At 35.2% G+C, this 24,541-nt stretch overlaps 1 protein-coding gene across 12 annotated transcripts in view; it reads left to right on the top strand.

The window, feature by feature from the left end:
• ETV1 (ETS variant transcription factor 1) overlaps nt 1-24,541 on the top strand; it is a 92,461-nt gene that overhangs the window by 41,657 nt on the left and 26,263 nt on the right. For all 12 annotated transcript variants that reach the window (XM_019727020.2, XM_074340797.1, XM_074340796.1 and 9 more), the window contains 3 exons: nt 5,302-5,431; nt 9,031-9,219; nt 13,250-13,497. In XM_019727020.2, coding sequence (XP_019582579.1) covers nt 5,302-5,431; nt 9,031-9,219; nt 13,250-13,497 — 567 coding nt within the window. The remainder of the gene's footprint in view (nt 1-5,301; nt 5,432-9,030; nt 9,220-13,249; nt 13,498-24,541) is intronic.

Here is a 24,541-nt window from a genome sequence, read left to right as displayed (position 1 = left end):
GGTAGGATCTTTAGGGTGGCTTCTCTCCTTGTTTTCCTCGCCCACAACAATTAAAAAAAAAAAAAAAAATCTAGCCAACTCAAATTCATTGGATTACTTATTTGGCTTATGATTAGAAAAATACAATCACAGTTCCAAGGGCCCATAATGATTAAGAGGCCCACACACATTGAATGGGTTTTGGAAAAAGTAGGGAAGCTCTGAACTTCTGGAAGTAGGGGAACTGTGAGAATTCCTGAGTGTCGACATCTGACGAAAAGGACAACGTTGTTAGTGTTGTTTTTTTAAAGTCTTTCCAATTACTGGACAAATTTCAATGTAGTGCACACTGGATCCAGGTGTTATTAAGCATTACAATGGATTTGAAATTAGCCTGGTTATGAGAATCACCTAAAAATGTTATAAGATACAGAATCCATATCTATCTATCTATCTATCTATCTATCTATCTATCTATCTATCTATCTATCTATCTATCTATCTCCCAGTCTTCTTGAATCGGAACTTCTGCAAATGGTATGTTAATTTGCTAGGGCTGCCATAACAAAGTACCACAGACTGGGTGGCTTAAAAACACCCCCGCCATTTATTGTCTCAGAGTCCTGGAGGCTACAAGTCTGAGATGAAGGTGTCGGCAGGATTCTGAAGGCTGTGAGAGAGAATCTGTTCTATGCCTCCCCCCAGCTTTTGGTGATTTGCGGGCAATCTTTGGCATTCCTTGGGTTGTAGAAGCATCGCTCTGATCTCCACCTTCATCTTCACATGGCGTTCTCTTGTGAGTAGTTCTGTACCCTAATTCCCCCATTTTGTAAGGACATCAATCATATTGGATTAGATCCCACCCTAATGGCCTCATCTTAATTAACCTTCCAAATAAGGTCGCATACTGAAGTACTGGTATTAGGACTTCAATATTTGATTTTTAGGGGGGACACAATTCATCCTATAACATGTGGGGTCTGGGAATCTTTGTTTTTTCAAAAGTTGCCTGGGCAATTTGGTGATTAGTTAGATTTGGGGATCTAGACTGTAGGGATTAACTTGTCTCTGATGGCACTTTGGGAATCCGTATGTCCTTTCGTCTCAAGTCAATTCAGGGAGTTCATGGTCCAATCTGAAAGCCCCAGAGCTCCAGATAGACAGTGTATCCGTTGGGATGGATCACGCCTTTTGCTTCTTGGTTGATGCCAGTGGATATTTTGGTAGAAGGCTACTGTCATGGTAGCAACCATTCCTGATGGTGCATCAGACTTGTCATTCCTCCCCTCACTCATCTGGAATTACTTATCCTATGAATTTGAAGCACATTCTCAGATGTCTCTGCTGGAACAGGAGGCCAGACATGTTCAAATATCTTAATTTGTATAGCATTGCTTGATGGTCCTCATGTTTTAAAAACTTACTGTTGAGATGTGCATTTATTATAATGCAAACCCTACACGTGCAGCTTGATGACTTTTTCAGATTTATATATTCATAAAACCATCACCCAGAGCAAGATATCAAATATTTCCAGCACTGTAGCAGGTTACTTGCATCCACAAATAGAAGGGGATTCTTTCATTATCAGTTAGTTTGGTCTGTTTTTGAAATTCATATACTCCACACACTTTCATGCTTGGCTGCTTTTACTCAATCTCACGTCTGTGAGACCGTCTGTGTTTCTGCATGTGTCAGTAATATATTCTTTGTTATTCCTGCATAGTATTCCATTGTATGAATTTGCCACATATTATTTATCTATTTCCTGCTAATGAACATTTGAATTTTCCAGTTTTTGCCATTATGAATAAAGCTGCTACGAACATTCTCATATGCGTCTTTCAGTGAACATATGCAGTCCTTTCTCTTGGATATACACCTTAGAGTGTAGTTATTGGACATAAGGTAGATTTATGAGCCTTAGCAGCTACTGCCAAAATATTTTTCAAAGTTTATTTATCAGTTTACAATCTCAATAGCATATATAAGTTTCTGTTGCTTTAGAACTTCAGTCTTCATAATGCCAAGCTTTTGTAGTTTAGCCATTCTGGTAGGTATATAGTAATAATCTCATGTGGTTTTATTTGCATTTTCCTGATGAGTAAAGATGTTGAATACCTTTTCATATATGCTTTTTATGCTCTTCATTTGTTTGTTTTGCCATTTGGGTGTCTTCTTTTATTAATTGCCTGTTCATGTCTTCTGTCCATTTTTAATTGGGTTACTAGTTTTGTCTTATTAATTTGTAGCAGTTGAATATGATTTGTAGTACTATGTTGAATATGAGTTGTCAGATCTTTGTATTGCAATGTAGTCAGTAGCTTACTTTCTACTCTTTTTTTTTTTTTTTAAAGATTTTATTGGGGAAGGGGAACAGGACTTTATTGGGGAACAGTGTGCACTTTCAGGACTTTTCTCCAAGTCAAGTTGTTGTCCTTTCAATCTTAGTTGTAGAGGGTTCTGTTCAGCTTCAAGTTGTTGTTCTTTCAGTCTTAGTTGTGGAGGGCGCAGCTCAGCTCCAGGTCCAGTTGCCGTTGCTAGTTGCAGGGGGCACAGCCCACCACCCCTTGCGGGAGTCAAACCAGCAACCTTGTGGTTGAGAGGACATGCTCCAACCAACTGAGCCATCTGGGAGCTCAGTGGCAGCTCAGCTCAAGGTGCCATGTTCAATTTTAGTTGCAGGGGGCGCTGCCCACCATCCCTTGCAGGAGGGGAGTCGAGGAATTGAATTGGCAACCTTGTGGTTGAGAGCCCACTGGCCCATGTGGGAATCGAACCGGCAGCCTTCGGAGTTAGGAGCACGGAGCTCTTAACCGCCTGAGCCACCGGGCTGGCTCCCTTACTTTCTACTCTTAATAGTGTATTTTGATAAAGAGAAGTTTTAAATTTCAGTGAAACCTACTGTTCAGATTATTTTCTTATATGATTAGTGATTTTTGTGTCCTGTTCACTAATCTTATTCTACCTCATGGTCCCAAAGACATTTAGTCTCTGATATACTGGACATTTTGACAAATGTGGTAAACTTTGCATCATACTGCATATTTAACTCTTTTGGTCTTATCAAATTTATTCTTATAAATTAGTTCTGATCTCTCAGGTATAATAATCTGTTACTTCGTTGAATCACAAATTGAGTTCCTTATATGTTACTACTGATTTTTTTTGTTGTTGTTTAGAAAAATATAGAACTTAAAACTTAATCCCAAGTGCTAACCTTGAGTATCCACATTTTCTGTATATGTGCAAAGATGTAATAAATAGTTAAAATGATCTGTTAAGAAAGCAACAAATATGTGGCTAATGGTTGCGTATACAATATTTGTCATTCTAAGTAGTAGATGCACACACAGGAAGATAATTTTTTTTATACATATGACTTTAAATTCTTTTTTTTTTTTGTCACATTATGAAGACTTTTCATCCTGCAGATTTGGGATGTAGATAAAAGCAGAGAATAAGATAATGAACTTCTATCTACCCATCAATTAGATTTTAACATTTATCAACATTTTTCTAATTTGCATCATCCCCCATCATTTTTTCTAGACTATTTTAAAGAAAATCCCAGATACCTTATTGTTTTCTGGAAATACGTTGTGATTCTCTAACTTCAAACCTTTTTTGTACAACTGCCATTCCATTATTATTACATCCAACAAAATTAACAATAATTTATTAAATATCTAACACCAAATGTCTTATTTGTTGCAAAGTTTTCTTTCTCTACTTAGTTGTTCAAATCAGAACCCTGACAAGTCCTTATAATTGATTCTTGAGGTTCTTAAATCTCTCCTATCTGAATGATTAATACATTATAACTTTCTGACTTGGTAAAGTTAATGAACATGAACACCCTTGGCATATGAAGACGTGTAATTTTCCCTTTGTTTCTATTCTTCTACTCTCTACAGTGAATAGGTATATTAAACACACATTACAGATATTAAACTGACCACCGAGTAAAATTATTTTGTTACTATTTATTAAGTTTTCCTTAAACAATTGATTTTGGTGAAATTTGTTTCTTAGGCAAATTTGTTTTCTATGATGTTTCAGATGGCTTTTGAGTAACATTGAACAATTTTGTCAAAATTATGTACATGTAAAACAAATAGCATTTATTTTCCTGTAGCTAGTAGTTCTTGATATCAAATTTTTATATTAAAATTGTATATAACATTCAGACTGGTACAAGTTTATTATGCCATAATATAATCAAGATCGAATGGTATCATAAACTACAAGGTTTCTCTTGTCACATTTTTATAGAATACAGACTTAATATTTTATTTTAATTCTAGTTTTTATAGTAGTTACTATAAATCTCTAGAACGTGTGTACTTCTTATGTTTATCCCTTGATTAGTCATACTTGTGAATATTATACATAAAAATAAAATCCATTTTCATGTCTGCTTTATTCTTTTATCGATTTTCCGTTTATAGTAAAACTTCAGTTATTCTGACAAGATCTCTAATAGCTATTTTTTCACTTTCATATACAAAAATAAAAAAAAAACTACATGGTATTTATTGTTTTTAAAGCTATGGTTCTCTTCAAATATACATGTCTTCTAGCCTTCATATTTTATATGTTCTTTGTATTATATTAAGCATTAATGAATGTAAATAAATATAATCACATATAAGACATGAAAAAGGACAAAATATCATTTGATGGAGAATAATTGTTGTATGGTGGATTACATGTGACAACTTTCACATATTTCGCACATTTCTTCCTCACAATTCTGGGAGGTAGGTAGGCATGTACTTCTCTCTCTATTTTATAGATGAGCATTTGACTCAAAGATGTTACCAAATTGACATCAGTTGCACCTGGATTTTCTTTCGCCTAGTTCAGTTATCATTCCATTAAACCATTACTATTGATGGATTTGAGATGTTTTCCTTTCAGTAATGCTTAAAACTCTGTTCCAATCTTCCGTTAATTCTTGTATAACCAGTTGTATTTTTTCTGCTTTAATCACTGGAAATCTTTCTGAAATGTTTTCAAAATGTAGTTTCTGAAAACTGAGCCTCTAGTATTATTGGTATCAGCTAAGCAAATTATAAGTGATTCACTTTAAATAATGAGAGCACGTTCAAGCAAATAGTTTCTTAGCAAAAACAGAAAAGGAGTATACAGAGATTTCTCCAGAATCTTCCATGAAGTTTCATCAAATCTGACTTTTTTTTATATATGTAAGTTAATATGAAGTTTTAATGGCATTTTAACCAAGAGAAGTAGGTCAGGTTAATATTTTTAATTGCTAACTGCATTTCATTTTTATGGGTATTTTTGTTTTGTTTCTAGTGGCTTTTCATGGCCTACCACTGAAAATCAAGAAAGAACCCCACAGTCCCTGTTCAGAACTTGGCTCTGCCTGCAGTCAAGAACAGCCCTTTAAATTCAGCTATGGAGAAAAGTGCCTGTACAATGTCAGGTAAAGCAATCAGGTGTATATATAGAGGATGGTGGTTCTTATGGAAACAAAAAGTCCGGAATAACATAAAATCTTGAGTCATATTTCATAAGACTTACATCTTCAGCATATAACAAGCTAATTAGGTAATATGTGTAGCAGAACTTCAAAGAACCATGTACCATCTGATCACACATTATTATTATTTCACTATTATTAATGAAAAATAATAAAATAATAATGTAATTGTAATTAAATTTTTAAGCAGTATTTTTCATCCACATTGTTGGTTGCTTTCCTACTGTAGTGATGTATCCTGGGCTTGAAAAGAGGGTCTTACTTGGCCTGAGTAGCTATTGAAAATTCTCATTAAAATGAATGCATTATGCACTTTAGATAGAGTTTATAGGGAAAAAAAAAAAAAAAGAAACATTTGGCAGGTCTCAGCAGTACATTAGTTATCTGACAGGCTTTGCAGATGAGCTATAAGATGCATTCATGAACAATTGCAATAAAGTTAGGATTTTATAAGGCTTATTAGAGGCTATTATGTATTAAAAAGCCAGTGTTCCTTCTGATAATAAAGGGTGGAGCAGTAAAAGTACATTGTCAAATTTGATAACATATATGTTCATTAAAAACCCTTCATAGTAAATTGCATTCTGCTATTTTTCATATTGGCCTCTAATTGCATAAGGAAGAAGTTGGCTCTGCATATTGAGTATTATTACTCTCAATTATAGTAAACACGTAGTTCTTAAAAGGAGTTAGTTTGGAAACTTAAAAATGTGATTACAAATATTTGCAGCTTTATAAGTTACGTTGATTCAAGTTTGTAATACATTATTATCCAAAGAGGTCTTCTATTTCTTCATATGTTTGCTGCTGGTACTCTCTAGATCCAGGATATATAAGATTCAAGAAACTTAGATTTGTGCAGTCTCTTGGAAGCTGAACAGTACTTGCATATTTGATTACTATTTATTCTTGCAAACTTGTCTTTTATATCTGCTTTTCTAGGAGGTTTACCAGAGTCTGAAATTACGAGCCAGTTCAATTAAAACTACAAAGCTTTTATAGAAAAGCTATCTTGTAGAACCAAAGATGTCTTGTAGAAGCTAACTATTAAAGCATAGTTGTTTCACATAAAACAATATTGATCAATCTAAGTTTTATTTTATACTGTTTTTAAGTTTTGCATTTTCTCCTTAAGAGTGTTATGTGTTCACAGAATAATTATTCAATATATTAAAGAATTTTAAATTAATGAACCAAATAAATGTAGAATTGTCATTGCATTTCAGCATTGATCAGAAATGTGACTGAAATAACTAGTGCTATATGTAATGTGTGATCAAACAATACAGTGAATGTTTAAATAAAAAAAATCACAGTAGAAGATACATTGCCATTAATACCTCTCAAAATACTTCCCCTCACTTCAAACACACTTAACCCATTGCTCTTGCCACTTTCTGAAGCAGTCTGGAAGTCCTCTTTCGTGAGTGTCTTTAGTTGCTCTGTCATAGCTGCCTCAATGCCCTAAATCATTTTGACTTTGGGGAAGAGCCAGAAGTAGCTGATTGCCAGATCCAATGAATAAGGCGGATGAGGACAGACTGTAATGTTTTTATTTGACAGAAATTGTATATCAGAAGTGATGCATGACACTGAGCATTGTCACGATGGAGGATGATTTACCATGCACTTTAAAACACACCTATTCTCAACCGTAGCTCACATCTGACTGATTGCAGTGAACAAGATGAAACTTGTCACTCACTGTTACTAAGGTTCGCCACGCCGCTTCCAAATTGAAGATACCTGTCTTTCCGTTGGATGGCACTCGGCAGCAGCATTCACTGTATTCTTTGGTCACAACGGAAAGGCTCCATGTCACACATCACTTCTGGTATGGGAACTTCTGTCACATAAAAACATTACGGTGTGTCCTCATCCACCTTATTCACTGGATCTGGCACCGTGCGACTTCTGGCCCTTCCCTAAAGTCAAATTGACAATGAAAGGTAAATGTTTTGAGTCAATTCAAGACATCAAGGCAGCCACAACAGCGCAACTAAAGAACTCACGAGAGAGGACTCCAGAACTGCTTCAGAAGGTGGCAAGAACTATGGGATAAGTGTGTTTGAAGTGAGAGGGATTAACGGCAGTGTGTCTTTTACTATAATATATATATATTTTTTAAAAATTTAAGTATTCACCATATTTTCTGATCACACCTCGTGTGACACATATAACATCCATAAATTAACAGTAGAGGAATTGCCTGAATATTTTGAAGTTCTCCCTGAGAACCAATAATTCCCACAGTGAAATATGGATTATATTCTTCTCTATGCAAACTGTAAATACAACATTTCATAGGGGGACAAAGTAATGTCCCAGAGCAAAAGATGTATGTTTTTTTATTTTGGGGGTGGGGTGGGTTGAGAGAGGTGAACCATTTTATAAAAGAAGTAGATTCTCATTTAGAAATATTGGTAAAGAAAATAAGAAGAGCCAAACATAATCTTCTTCATATTAATACTATTGACTTTAAGGCAAGACTAGACTTATGCAGCACATACTCCTTCAATTCTGTGAAGTATTTTTGCACTTGGTTGTAATTCTCTTGTATAAATGGAGCAACAGAATAAATTATCACATAAGTTAATGCAAAAAAAAAAAATTTCCTTTTTTAAATAAAAGTATGTATTGATGAATGCTTTTTATTTTACAAAGAAATACAGTATTATAACCTAGAAATATCTTTTTGTTTGGAAATTTAAGTAAAATTTGTTTTTAGTAAAATATTTAGATTACAAAAACAAGTTAAATCACATTCTCAAAGGCTACACATAGGAAATCAACTGAAATTCATAATAAATAACCTTATTCATTTGTGAGTGTTTAGAAGTTAGACTGTGACAATAGGGCTTTGTTCTTAAGAACATTATGATTTTGTACTTATTCTTATACTCCAAGAATGTTTAAATATATCATAGGGATTTTAATTTGCCTCATTGATTTTTATTATCCCATGTGAGGAAGTCAATGCCAAGCATCATTTATTTTATATGAAAATAATGAAAATAAGGCAACAGCATCTCCTTAAAATTCTTCCATAATGTCAAGCCAGGTATGATCTCCATCTTATTTAACTGGTGTTTGTTCTTGTTGTAAAATCTAATTTAATATAGAAGAATTATACCAGAAATATTTAATGATGTAGAAAAGGTCTGTGCAATTTGCTCAAGGAGACATACCAAGAACAGATGGAAATAATAACACTTTCATAAGCAGTGATTTTCCTTATACTAAGTTGTTTGTATGTATTACAAATATGTACATTCTATATTTATGCTGTTACCAAGTCATATATTAAGTATCCTACTTTCTATTTAAGTGTGTGGTGATTTTTAAGATTGCACGTTCTAGAATTACAAAAACCAAGAACATAAAATTCTAACTTCCTTATGACTTAAGGCTAAAATGTTTTTCTTTCCTTGGGTTAGAATTTTCTTTTTCTTTCTTTTTTTTTTAATTGCTCCAAAGAAACAAAAAAAATTTTTTTTTCTCTCTCTGTCTCTGTCTTTCTCTCTTTTTTGTTCCTTGGGTAGTGCCTATGATCAGAAGCCACAAGTGGGAATGAGGCCCTCCAACCCCCCAACACCATCCAGCACTCCAGTGTCCCCATTACATCATGCATCTCCAAACTCAACTCATACTCCAAAACCAGACCGCGCTTTCCCAGCTCACCTGCCTCCATCGCAGTCCATGCAAGACAGCAGCTACCCCATGGACCACAGGTATACAGCAAATCCTATTATTGTGAAAACTGTTTTTTAGTATTCTTGGAAGAAATTACTATTACCAATTCCTATGACCTATACTCGATTCAAGGTGAGCATATTAATTTTGCACATCTGTGAAAAATAATTTTAGAAAGACCTTTATCTATAGTTGTAATTTGTGGAGAAGGTCATTTATAAATATTCCTTTTATAAACATTTTAACGTATTGCTAAAATGGAAAATTAATCTATATACTGACATTTGAACATTTCCCTTTCGCTTTGCCTGAATTAAATTGCTTCACTTAAACTTTAAATCAGATCATCCCATTTTTATGAGCATATGTGTGTACTTGTTCTATAAAGTTAGACTAATTTTAGTAGGTGGCTTATGGAATTAGTTTCTCTACCTTATATTGAATGGCATACACAGTTTTGCAGAACAGAACTTATTTGATTAAAAGTATTTTCCATCCTTTCCAAGTGATGAATATTTAATGTCAGTAGATACATGACCCTGGACACTGAGAGTATAAAGTTAAGGCAATAGAGACCACATTATTATTACTTAGAAAGGAGTGAGGCAAGAACCAGAGCGAGGAGCTAGGGAGAATGCTGTGGTGGGTAATTAATTCTTGATTCCTAGAGATGAGTTAACTCACATTTAAATCAAATATTGGGAGACCTTTAGAGGTCTTGCTAATACAACTTAAAACACAGGTTGATTACATAGAGCATCCTTCCTTCCCCCTCTCCCTGTACTTATATATAGAGCCAGTGGTGTGCTGGTAAATGTTTAACAACAGGCTCTATGGGAGAAAAATCCAAAAGACCTAATATGTAGCATTTGGTGAATCTGTGTTGTAACTATTACTCCCATGGTTGACTCTAAGTTACCAATGTGACAACCTTGAATGTGGAATTGGAAAGAGATGTGCAGTAGCACACCATTGTGTAGTATTTCTACCATACAGATACTTCAGTCATAACCTCAAGATCATAATTGGTAGTAAAATATAGTACAATAAGTAGGAAGTTATGAGTTTTCAGTATTAATTGAATTTGTTTTGTGTCTATATATATATATATATATATATATATATATAATTATAAATTTACATAGTTTGCTTTCTTAATAATGGCTGTTTAACAACGGACTCACAGCATTTCTGAAAATTTAACAATAAGCTAGTGCAACCTGGCTCTGACACACCATTATAAAAATAACTCAGGTGAAGGAATTCTCTAGATCAGCAGAGGAAACCGGAAGATGTGCCACTGGCAACTTGCTGAAAATGAGGGAATACTCAAATCTGCTTTTTAAAAGTTCTTAATGTGACCCAATCTCAAATTCAGTGACTTTCTTTTGGTGTGAAGGGATAAGATGAAAGCATTCTTTCCAATGTGAAACTAAGCTGTTCCTTTGTTTCCATCACTAAGTCCTCTTTTGCTTTAGTTATTAAATGTTTCCTATTATCTTTCCCTTCTCACCCTGTAGACTTAAGACCTTGTCAGAGCATAATGGTTATGTGCATCTGTGTAAACAGTTTTGTAAATACAGATGAAAGAAATCTTATTGCAGGGTGGGTCATTAAACAGATGCACATTGTGCGGGGCTAAGAGGGGAAAAAAAAGTATGAACAAAAAAGCAAATTTTATTTTGTCCACTCTGGTGACTTCCCAGAGTTCTTGATACCTGAGTTTCGTGCTCTTCAAATGAGTGCTGGAATTCTAGATTGCAGGGTTTGCTTTTTATGCAGAGTAGTTATTTCTTATGGAAGGTGACGGCTAAACAAGCAGTGTGCCTGCTTTTAGGTGACCTAACTTGAAATGCTTTAGCCAAATCCATTTTAGTTTCTCTACTTGAAGTCAAATATTTGAGACTGAGAACAGCCGGTCCGGAACTGTAAGAGGGAAGCTCAGGGTCTTTTCCCACTGCCCCCCATTGTGTTTTGAGGACAGTACCAGCTGGCCAATCCCAGGAAAATCTTTGGAGCCGTATGTTTCTGAGGAGGATTTCTTGGAGGGCTCCAGCCAACAAATGACAGTCCCTCAGTTATAAATGGCAAATTTGCTCTGGGAACAGATCCTTTCCCCAAATAGCCCCCTCCAGCCTAGGCACCCCACCTCACTCTGGGAATGCTTTGTGGCCAACTGGGCTGCACCCTGCTTCCTTTCCTCAGGCTCATTCTGCTCCTCAGGCCAGCCCTTTGGCACTTTCTCCTGAACCTACTGTGCAGGAGCCCTGTCTCTTTTTCCTCAGTGTTTCCCACCACTTATATGCTGTTTTTCTTTATCCCAGAGCTCATCGGCATGCTCTCCTTATCTTTAGCTCTCTTTCAGAAGCTTCTTGAGTCACTTTCTCTTTATAATTGGTTGGCAGCTCATAAGAATGGCACCAACATTGTGTAGCTTCCTATGAAGCATGTCTGTTTGATATATAATGTGGTCCTCAGCAAGTACCAACTGGAATCAGGTTGATTTGTAAAAACAAATGGCTGATTCCTTAAAGTTTTTGGTATAAGTATTGTTAACTTCCTGTTAAGGCTTTACAAGTGAGCTGCTTTCTTATTTTAACTTCAAGTTACAATTTTCTGATTCACTCCTTGACAGTTCTTAATGATAAATTCTGTTTCTTTTTTTGACTAATGAAATAAGCAAGGGAAGGGATATGAATGCAGTGCCAGCAAGGCTAACAGTTTTGCAATATCCAAGTTTCTAAGCTTATTTTCTGCAGGTGTAGGTGGAATGTCATTGCTTTCTAGGGCAGCCAGTGAGGCGAGGGTTAAAACACAGGATGGAGTGTTCTCAGAAATGCTAAAGCAACTGCTTTGCACTTCTTTAGCTTTTACTTTATTTTCATTTAACATTATCAAAATTAAATGTTAACGTTCCAAATTAAAGTCTCCAGAATGCGTTTAGTGTGGGGGAAGGGAGTTAACAGGCTTATATTAGCTCGCAGTGATGTTTGATAGGTTATTTTTAAACACTCCTGGGCATTTTTAGAGCACTTTTAAATCTTTAATGAATCCATATCTTTGTGGTAGGTCAATGATATTATGGATGAAAAACACAGAACCCAACGATTATGATGATTAGCCAGTCACTACAGGGTATAACCAACCAAGAAGGAAGGAGCAGCAAGTCTTACTTTCAGCTTTCTGCCAAGGCCTCAGAACGTCCTCATCTCCTAACAGCGTGACCTGTCCCAAACCTATGCAACACATATGTGTCATTTCCATCTTTCAAGGGCTGCTGTATATTTTAAGCTGATTTTTATCAATCTTATTTTTTTTTTTTTTTGAAGCTTTTGGAAGTCAGTGTGTTGTGTGCTACTGTTTGACAGTGAAGCGATGGTCTTTTAAAAGCCAGCTTGGATTAGTCTCTCTGCTTCACAGTTTTATTTATCACTAGAATACCATATTATTTAGAACACTGTTGAAGATTTAAGAGCCCTGTCCGTTTGAGAAGAGAGTCGTTCCTCTCTTGTTTCCTCATTAACTGTTGGTGAGGGAATGAAAACCAATAAGCAGGTTTTTATTTGGTTGGGGTTTGTTTGTTTGCTTGTTTGTTGATTATTTGGGTAACAGAATTAAAAGATGGAGGATGCAGTTTGAGATCAGCTTCTTTCTGTTTTTTCCCTGTTCTTTTTTTAGTATATAATTGTTTGAGAACCTCTATTAATATGGAAATTTGAAAAATGATTCAATTGATTTAGAATTGGGTATTTTTACTGTTATGGTATGTATTTCGTCAAAGTAGTGCACTGCTCTCCCAGCCCTACTCAAAGCACACCTTCAACTTGCTGTAATGTACCAAATGATTCTGCAAAGGACTAATTAGAAGGGGGAACACAAGTCATGTTATGATTAAGACGCACTTAGGTGCTGCTGACCTAAGAGGGAGAAATCTAGTCTCCGTTAAAGATTTACACTTCCTGTCAGTTGGTATTATGTTCATCAACTAAACAGTTATAAATCATACCAATGTTTTAAAGAGTATTCCCTGTTACTGTTTTATTTGAAACATGCTCTCTTATTTCCCAGATTTCGCCGCCAGCTTTCTGAACCCTGTAATTCCTTTCCTCCTTTGCCGACAATGCCGAGGGAAGGACGTCCTATGTACCAACGGCAGATGTCTGAGCCAAACATCCCCTTCCCACCTCAAGGCTTTAAGCAGGAGTACCACGACCCAGTGTATGAACACAACACCATGGTTGGTGGTGCGCCCAGCCAAAGCTTCCCCCCGCCTCTGATGATTAAACAGGAACCCAGAGATTTTGCATATGATTCAGGTAGGCCCATGCTTTAAGTTACATGTAAGACATTTTTTTCACTGGCTTGTCACTTGGATTAGTATTGGCATCCGACTGGGTGGCTTCTGACATTTTGTGTGTGTGCAATCTTTCTGATGTTACCCCTTCTTTAAATCTTTGTCTATATGTGAAGGGTGGGACAATCAAACCATTTTGGCATAAGCCAATGGTTGAAATAGTGTCTAGAAATGAAACCAGTCCAAAGAAGAGTGCAATTTGTAAAATTAGGCACACTCTCAGCCCAAGAGAATAACAGTATCATTCTTTTCTGGATTCTGGCTTTTTTTTTCTATTTTGCTGCTACAGCACTCACTATTTAATAACTGTGTTTAAAGAAAGTGATATTCTTCTATACGGGGTCACTTATTACTGATAACTGTTTGCTTTTTCCTTTATTGGTGGCAAGATTCCAAGGTTTCAGAAATAAGATTCTTACATATTAGGAGAAAAATACAAAAATAAAGATTATGGTTTATTCATAGAGCTTTAGCTGGAGGCTCACTGAGCCAGAATGGCCCCACAAAGTAGTATATCAGCATGGAAAAGGGAGTTTTCCTAAAAGTAAGAAACTCTTAAATCTATTGCAAATGTTACCACCAAATTTGACCTTGAAACCTTAGATGGATTACTTAACTCATTTGTGCTGTGTCTCCTGTTACAATTTCACAATCAGGGCGTCTGCTTTTCAAATATCTCAGGGTTTTATTTTATTTATTTGTTTTTGTATGAAATAAAAACTAATACTTACAAGAGGGACACCATGTATTTGCAAAATATTAACATTGTGACTGTGGTCAATAGATGGTTGTGGAGTTGGGAATATTTGAAAACAATGTAATTTTCTTTTGTTTAGATACAGATTTATGGATGTTCTTTATGAAAGAACTATGGCTTCTCTAGGAAAAACTCTGCTGAGTTTTTGTGTCACTTCTACTTCAGGAAAGAGTGTTGTTTCTGGGTCTTGAGTTTCCAAGTTGCATAAAATTACTTGATTTATTATGAATTGCCCTTTAAAGCTTGGCAAGAAGGGCCCTATAACTGAGACTCTCCCTCTAGCCACCCTTCCTCATTGGGCAAGAAGTTCAAAGGCCTAAAAGGAATCACCCATTCAGAGGTTTTGCCTCCATTTCTGGAAAGTGCACCAGCTCCCCAAGACCCATGTGTTCCTTGCCAAGCAGGCCCTGAGTCCACTTTTAGGGCCTGAGCAGTTTCTTCCGTGGCCTAATTTTCTGAAGGCAGAGCACACTGAACCTGTGTGTGCCTCTAGGTTCAAGGAGACAGCTAAGTGATGTCTGTTTGTGAGAGGGTGAGGAGGGAGCTTGATGTCTCATATGCTTACATGTCAGGACCCCATGGTACGGCACAATGAGGGGTTGAATGATAGGAAGAAAGGCAGGAAGTGGGGTATGCGGGGATCTGAAGGCTGGAAGTGGGCTCCACACCATCCTATTCCAGTGCTAATCTTAGAGATTTACCCAAATTCTAGATTTGACCCAGCCTTCCAGGTTGTTGTGATGATATATTTTCAAGGAATGGTAGGAGACAACGTATGTATTAGTTTGTTTGTCTTGTTTGTAAAGAAAAACATTTGAACATATGGTGTGAAGGCCTTTAGTTGAATGCTTGCCCCAAACCCTGTAATTTGGTGACTATCCTGAAATGTACCTTAGTGGTTTCAGTTTAGGACCTTTTATGTTTTCCATAATTTATGTCCATAATTAAGAGCCCTGAATTACAATGCACTTTATTATAGATAAGATTCATTTTTTCTTTGTAAATTTCAAATCCTGTTAACTGATGTTATTCTTATTCTCCAAACCATATTTTACTTTGCTTCAGTTTTTTGAATTCACCATGGTTTCAAGAAACTTTACATGAAAATCATATAAAATAGCTCAAATAAGTGGCTCAAAAGCAATTGCAGAGCATAGCATTTTAAAAAGTTTCTTTGTGTGTTTTAGAAATGTTTAACATTGAAGCCATTTTTTTTTGATTGTGTGGTTACATATATATTCCTTATATTTATATTATATATAAAAAAACCCCGTAACATGGTGTTGAGGATGTATAACTTTGTGAGAAGATGTGGTCCAAACAAGAAGAGGTTTAAATAATCCAATGATGGCAAAAAATAGGACCTGGTGCCGTAAGATTTAACTGCATTATTTATGGGTCACACTAATAGGAACTCCAGTCAGTCATTGTCTGACCCTCAAAAGCACAGATTCAGTCACTTATTACCTCAAAAGCATAGCCCATGTCTTAACTGAGTTTGTTATAATAAAATATGATCAACCAGGAAGCTTAAGCAACCGAAATTTAGTTCTCACAGTTCTGTAGGGCGGGAAGACCAAGATCAAGGTGGCAGCAGATTGAGTTCCTGGTGAGGAACCTCTTCCTGCCTTGTAGATGGCCACTCTCTCACTGTGTCCCCACATGGCGGAAGGAGATAGTAAGTGAGCTCTGGTCTCTCTTCCTCTTCTTGTAAGGACACTAATCCCACCTTGGGGGCCCCACCCTCATGAACTAATCTAACCTTAATTTCCTCTCAAAGGCCACACCTCAAAATACCATTGTATTGGGCATTATGGCTTCAGCCATGAATGGTGGGGACAGGATCATTCAGTCCATAACAGTTCCGGTATCCTATTTTAAAAGTATGTAGGGCATCGCTTTGATAAGCGTACCACATACCTTGTAGAATACTTGAGAATATTTGAGAAGCTGTTAATTTATGTAACTTCCTCCCCTCTAAATTACATTTCAAATTGCTAAAGCTGTACAACACCTTTGAATTCTAATTTTAATATTGCCCATAGGATACAGTGCTGTTTTGCTTGAATAGTTGACTAGTAAAATAGTGTCTTCTGGATGTGATCTAAAAGAACTGTAATAACAGTGAAACAAAGGCTTATGAAAAATTAATCAGTGGGTATCAAAATGTACTTTACTACATGGTGCCACCAAATTGCAGCAATTAAGTTGGCGCGACTCTGTATGTCATACATTGGAGTCAACAAGTATGATATCCAGATATTTTGTTTTGTTGTCATTAGTTCTTTTATCTTTGCTGACGGCACATTAAGTAAACTTTATAGGACATCTAATGTATTTATCACTGAATCGTTGATTTCTTGGTTCACTTATTGATATTGAACAAAGAGCAATTAGGAAATATTTTATGTGATTTGAAAACAATGTCAAAAATGTTTCATAGTCAGTTTACTCAGCATCTGTGATCAAAGGTTGTCCTTTCGGAAGGCCATCAGAACTCTATTGCTTAATTTAATATAACAATGTAAATGTTGTGAAAATAAAAGAAGCTGTATAAGTGAAAAGGCAGCATGATTATACTTCTAATAAAGCCTGACATTAATTATGACATGGGAAATGGAAGGTCTATTAGTTATAATTATAATTACAGGAATGCAATTTCGACTGCTGAATATTTAAGCTAAAAAATGCAAAATATTAGTAGAGTAGAAATTTTTATTCAGGGAAAGAGAAAAAAAAAGCACTTGGATCAGAAGACACTGAGGAGATAAAACATCAATAGCTGGAGCCAATTTGCTGGACCTATACAATGTGATCGTGATTGTACTATGCTATTAAATTCAAACTAGTCCAATTATATCTAGTATTATTTTTTTCCCTTACTCTGTAACCTAATGGTGCAGCACCAAGCAGTACACAGATTTTTTGTTGGTTGGTTGTTTTTCCTGAATCCAACATAATTTTCTCTTTCTTGCCCTTAGGGCCAACTGACTACATAAAAAGAGTTGAATATGCGTTGAATGCTTAATTTGGAGTACCTTAGGCAGTGCTCCATTTTCATAAAATTGTGATTATTTTCCCTATTTCATGCTCACCTATGAGGTTCTGCAGGTCCAGAATGCCCCATGAGACAATTATTTGAGGTATTCTTAACGCCATGTTGTTAGAATTGTGCTACTTGATTGGTTGGTCTTGTGTTTGTTTTGTTATTATTATTGTTATTGTTTTATTTCTTATTTATTTTGATAGCTTAGGGCAGTATTTTAAAGGGTTGGTGGGCAAATGAAACTAAAATTTTACAACCGAGGGGCATCTTTTAAACTAATTAGAGTAAGGGTGTCCAAACTGTGGCCCATGGGCCAACTGCGGCCCATGATCCATTGTTAATTGGCCTGCAGCAAATTCCAAAAATATATTTAGTTTACTTAAATAAACCCGGTGAGGCAATACGTACTTCACCTCGAGTGAGTGGCCCGGCTGTTTGTGTATTTTACTTCGTATGGCTCTTCGTGAAAAACGTTGAAAAAAGTTTGGACACCCCTGAATTAGAGTAATAATCTGAGAGCTGAGAGTGAAGAGGTGAAAGAACTTTCAGGGACATGAAGACTGTTGCTGGAATGAAAAAAAGGGGGAAGTGCTTGTCTTGAGCTTGGGGAAAAGAGGCAGAAGTAGAGGGTACAGGAGAGAGCTGACATGTGCTTCCAGAAGAAAATGTGTTTGTATTTTTTAATTTAGTTTTATTTTTTTGTGGCTACTCCTGTGGGTACTGACGCAGCCTCCTTTCATTTGGAGGCATGTAATATTGATGCTGTGACAAATGTTAGCACTATTTTAAATTGGGAAATTGGCACAAATGTGAGTCATAGAATTATCAGTCTTTAAACTCATGAAAGCTCTTGGAGATTACCTATTCAAATTCTTTATCCAAATCTCAGTTGAACATATACTATATCAAGTTAACAGTAACATCAATGTTTTGTGAAACAGCCAAAACTAGAACCAAGGTTTTCTTAGTTTTTGTTTAATGCATAGTTCACAGTCTTTCTATATAATTGTCCAAATAAGTACTTTAACCCATTATTAGTTACATACATTATTGATCCTGTTCTCTAAGTTAGGACTAAATATTTTTCTATGGCTTTTGAAAGCTCTATATGATCCAGGGCAACAAAAGCATCTGTACTATGACTGAGGATATGCTTTTCCTAATCTGGAGGTGTACATTTCACATTAGATGGTCCCCAAATTTTAGGTTAATTGTTAGGTATTCACTGTTGAAAGATAGGAAAATATAGGACCTCAAATGATATTTAGCATTGCATTCTATTTTCTTTTAAAAAATATATATTGTCAGGATTTGAGATTGTTGAGGAAGTGACTTTTCCTAATAGTTTTTCTGGAAATGGCTGAATTAATAATTAGAAGGAAAGTGGTAAATTAATGGCCCGTCCAGATCTAAAATTCTTTGATTAAATGAACTTTGAGTTTGTTTGAAGTTTCTTATTGGACTTCACTCTTTGTTAAAACCCCTGATAGCTTGATAGCTTAAAATTTAACTAAAGTAGTCTTTTTAAATTTTTGTCAGCTGAATCCATGTTTCACCAGGAAGCTTAAGAGAGACTGCAATGTATGAAACAGATGTAAGGAAAGTTTTCATTTGGAAGAATAAGATGGCCCTTTTCTATCTTCCATTTATAAATTCATTAATTCTTCACCCAAACAACCCCCCCCCCCCCAAGTTCCCCACACACTTTTTGGGACTTTGATGAAGGCCAGTAAACAAAACTTTAAATTTAGAGAAAGAATAACTGTCCTTAGCATGTCAAAAATTTACGTATAGACTGAGAAATGATAAAATAAATACTGAAAAATATTTTCCTCATGTTAAATAGGTTAAAACTGGGAATACATGTAACTTTCGTCTGTCAGAGCTGACTAGTATACCTGCTACTCATGTAGGCCCAAGCTGGCACTTTAGTCAAGAGAGTTAAATACTCATGGGTTTCTGAAATGACAAAAGAGGAAGTTTGTATGTTGTAAATGCTATTCTGTGTTTTGCTGTGTTGGTGGGTACACATCTTAATCAAACAGTATGGAAAGTAGGGAAGTAATTCCTAATGTTACTTCTAATAAGCATTGCTTGGGGGATTCCTCTTGCAGAGTTTATAATTTTTTTTTTTCAATTATAAACATATCCATTTTTTATTTAGCAGATACATTTTCTTTTTTTTAAATTAAAATGTATTGGGGTGACAGTGGTTAGTAAAATTATATAGGTTTCAAATGTACAATTCCATAATACATCATCTATATATCACGTTGTGGATTCACCAACCAGAGTCAGTTCTCCTTCCACCACCATATATTTGACCTTCTTTACTCTCTTCTACCACGTCCCTCCCCACTTACCCTTTGGTAACCACTGAAGTATTGTCTGTGTCTATGAGTTTTTGTTTCTTTATTTGTTTGTCTTGTTCCTTTGTTTTATTTCCTACGTAACGGTGAAGTCATATGGTTCTTGACTTTCTCTGTCTGACTTATTTCGCTTAGCATAATCGCAAGATCCATCCATGTCGTTGCAAATGGCACTATTTCATCTGTTCTTATGGCAGAGTAGTATAATATGGTTTTACAGTGAAAGTTTTAGGATGAAATCAGTGGATATCAGAGCAAGAACATAGTTATTTTCATCAGCCACATAGAAATATAAATAAATAGTGCTTTATGTTTTTGGGCATGATTTGTCAGGGCCTCAATCAACTAACTCAACTTGCACAAAATTTCTAAAAAGTCAGAAGGCTAAAATTACTCAGTATAAGTTTACCTCTAAATGATTACCATTATGAATATTACTATTATTACTTTATCAATATCTCAGAAATTCTGTCATTAGGGCATATTATTTTTTTTAATTTTTATTTATGTATTTATGTATATATTTATTTATTTATAAGAGGAGTTATATATTATAGGGAAATTGAACTCATGCATATATTCTAATAAATTTCCTTATGTCCTTTGGAAATAGAGTTGCACATAAATAATAAAAATATTGTTCACGAAACACAAGGAATACAGTGATTACAAAAGGAAACTTGAAAAAATGCTAATTAAAGTCAGATGGCAAAAAGGGAGTGGAAGTAAAGGTCCTGATATTTATTTTGAACATTTAGTCCCATAAACTAGCAGCTTGTCATTTCCAAAGTGGAAAGCCCCATGATTAATACTTATAATTTAAATTTAAAAAAATACGAAATATTACATTTGAAAATATTTAGCCTCTTTTCCTCATTTTCATTTACGTATGTTTGAATCACTGTAAAAAGTAATTCCTAAAAGAATACAGAATTTTTCTAAAGTCTTTAAAAAATGTTATTTAGGAATTCATAATTCTATGTGTGTTTATTCTTCAGTGGTCTTGCTTTGTTCCATCTTTTCTCTGGATGGTAGATTAGAGGAGCCCTTATCACCTCCACATCTGGCTGTGTCAAGTATTTCAATTTTGAACTCCAAAATATGGTAGTAACTTTATCCTCTGCCATTTTATTTACTAGATATTACAAATTTAGAAGATAAACTGTCATAACATCGTAGTAGATAATCCTTCATAGGTTTAAAACCAAAAACTAGGCATTTTCAATGTTTCTCCTTCTCATTCCTTCTACAGGCATGGTGAAGATCCTGTGAGAAATAGTTTAGAGATATATATAGGGATTTTGACTGCAACTGTTTTCCTACATGGATTCAGTTCACTGGAAGAGAGAAGTGTTTTCTTTCCTCTGGAATGAAGGATCAGATTACAGATGGCTGATAAAATGTGTATGTTTAACAGTGTGCAGTATAGGACTGACTCTTCACAAATCAGTCCCATAATTTATCATACATAGCCTTTTTTTCCCTCCTCAAAACTGTAAATATTTTTAAACATAACCATCTTTAGTAATTTCTAGGATAATGATGGTTATGGTTCCATGAACTTTGGCTTTTTGTACCTGATATATAACACTACCAAAAGCCGAGCCTTTGCCCTGTGCCATTACTAAGCAGCAGTTGCTTAGCCCACACTTTCTCCTGAAACATGGCAGCTCATTTATTTACCCTCCTAACTTTATCGCTTCAAGAAATTCAAGTGAAAAAACACTTTGGAATTTAAAGGAATGAGCTATTGATCCTTTAGAAAATGTTAACATCTTACCTGTTTCTAACATCCAAAGATAATTTTCTTTTACTCAACCAGTGATTTGTGGATCACTTGATCTCTGATTTTTAGGTGCCTCAATTGTGAAAAGTGACAGTGATGTCTTCCTAATTGATTTTTTGTTATTACAATAGAGGTCATGGATAGGCCTTACGATTTGACTTTGCTTTTTATTGTTTAGTGTATCTCAGATGGGTTTTCCTCATTCCTTTATGAGTTAAAATAGCAAATCTCCCAAAGCAGTACTCTGGTCCACTCTGTCAGTTTTTCTAAGAAATACTTAAATATGCTGTAAATCTACGGTTACAGTAAGTGGCATTGGCTAGTGATTTGATTTGAGAATTGAGACTACGGTCTGGATTTACTCTTTATGCATTAACACAGGTCAAATGGACAGGGACTGCATTTAAATCAGTAATGGAAGGCTGAAGGCTGTCTTAAACCAATCACATCAGTTTTCCCCATGATGGATTGGACCCTAGGGGCAGATCCGTAAGCATTTCTCTTACATGAATGGACTCTATAGAGCCTGGAGTTTCATTCATAAAATGGAGACTGAAAGGAAACACACACACACACACACACACACACATACACACACGCGCATACACACTCACTCTCTTACTCTTTGGAATGTTCATTTATACAGAGCTGAAGGGTGTAGTGTTCCATCAGCTGCTGCTTTTGCCAGTTGACTGGAAGTAATGATTAATGCTCATTGGTCCTGCCTGCATGTAACCCGACACTATTTATGGCCTTGCAGCGTTCCTAATGTATAGTGAATGAGAAGACAACATTCTCAAATCAGAAACATAAACAGGAACTGGTGGGTCTGAATTCCATTCAAATATGTCATTTCAGCCACACAGTGTTTGTCTAACTTGGATTTTACAGGCAGGAAAGGGGGAAGGGAGGGCTAATCTGCTTGTGAGTTGTACTGGCTTGAAAAAAGGGAATTAGAAGGGGGAGGAGAAAGTACTTTTATAGTGTGAGAATTTTAGTTTCTTTTTAAAGAAAACAGTCAGGATGCTTAGGCCCAGAACTGCATTTTGAAAGTGGATGAAATGAATAACTGTTTTTATATGTGCAACTAAGATTTACAATTAAATGAGACAGTTTAAGGGTGCATATTTGGATCTCTTCCTTTGTGTGTGTGTGTGTGTGTGTGTGTGTGTGTGTGTGTGTGTGTGTTTCATGAATGTGAACAGGAAAGAGGAGATAAATATTATTTATTTTTTTAAAGTTTAGATTTAGAATATAGTTAGATAATTTTTTTTACGCTTAAAGGATTTCTCTAAATAAGAGGGTTAACTATTTAATAGTTTAGAGGACAAGACTTTTTTTGTTTCATAAAATAATTTTACCTAGCATATAAATAACTTAATTTAGACCTTTTCAAGGAATTATTATCAGATTAAATAGATGATTGTTTTTATCATGTGTTGTGTGTGTGTGTGTGTGTGTGTGTGTGTATGAATTTTTTAGTTAATTGTTTCTAATTCTGGAAAATTTTACAAGGATCGATATTCAAAGATACATGTGAAAAACAAATAAAACAAAACCCAAAGATTGACAGCATGTATTGTTGTGATTTATTTACTATTCTTTTAAATTTAGAAAAGTATCTTTGCCCCATTCTGACGATCCTTGTTTTCAGTGTGCTGGCCCTCACAGTTCACTGCCTCATCCACATGTTTTTGTTATTCTTAGCATTAAAAAATAAAACCACCCACTTTGTATGACACTGAAAATATTATACTGACTCCTGGGCCTGATGTCTGTTTACTATCTATGTCACACTGAGCATGTTTTGTTACTTCTTTTGTCCTCAATTTCCTCATTTATGAAAGGGGCCAAATAATTCTCATACTTTTCTGTTTCTATAAGGATTAAATATGGTTATGTTTGTAAAGTTACAGATATAGCATTACTGGTAGAGGCAATAATAAAGGAATTCTGTTCCAATTTTATCTTGACTTCCAGAGACATCCTCAAAGACTGCAAGTGTTTGAATAAGATGCCGTTCTTATTTCTAATATTTATGAATACACTTTTTGGGACTAGAGGAGATAATAAAATAAGAGACATATCCTTATGTTTAAACGATTGTGTTGTGCAAGGCAAACATGATAACTGTACTATTATGTTGTTTCTGATAATGAAACAATCATAGTGAACTTCTTGAATACTAGTAGTTTCATGTACAAAGCAAGTAGAATAAATCGTCTGAATGTTGTGGTGATCCAAGGAGAGATGAAAGTGAGAGGACAAAGCAACCCATGATGCATTTGTTTCAAATCATGTAGAGTCCAGAAGGTGGATGATTCAGTATTGAAGCTCAACATTAAAACTTCCACCTCTTTAGAATTTTTTTCTGGCCTATTTGGGCAGCTAAAGGCATCTTTTCTTGTATTTTTTTTCAAACATCTGTTAATTGTCAGAGTACAACATTATCTAATAAACAGTCAAAGTTACAATTGTGCTTATGTTTCCTATCACTTCAACTTTTTAACTCTAATAACACCTTCCAGCCTTGTAAAACTTGTAGAAGTTTGAGCCTATTAGATCAAATAAACTAATCGTGTTTGAATCTGGTCCTTATTTGTATAGAACACTGCCCTCCCTTTCCCCCCAAAAAAACCCCAGATGCTTGTAGTTTTGTAGGTAAAATTCCACACTGTTATTTCACATTATGTAGCCTCTAAGGTTTTTTGTTTAATTTTTTATTTATGTATTTTCACATTACATAGATTTTAAGTTTTAAAAGCATCTGAATGCAGATGACTGCATTACTTTTTTATTTTTATTTTTTTTAATTTTGCAAATACTATGCTGGGCACATTCTCTTTCTGTCCTCCAAGTCTATCAACAGTAGTAGATTCAATCCACCTGAGCTGTGGTGAAAGTGATAGATAGCTCTGGAGTTTTATATATTCATGGTTTACTACAATCCTAATGGAAAAAAATTCCATCGAAGTGTGAATGAGGTAATACTAAATTCATCACTTTCTTCTTAAGATTTCAGACAAATTCCAATTTTTCCTGCCTTCA

Source organism: Rhinolophus sinicus, linkage group LG09, assembly GCF_036562045.2.
Source record: "Rhinolophus sinicus isolate RSC01 linkage group LG09, ASM3656204v1, whole genome shotgun sequence".
Classification (NCBI taxonomy): domain Eukaryota; kingdom Metazoa; phylum Chordata; class Mammalia; order Chiroptera; family Rhinolophidae; genus Rhinolophus; species Rhinolophus sinicus.
Note: the sequence above shows the minus strand (reverse complement) of the source record. Positions and strands in the feature narration are given on the sequence as shown.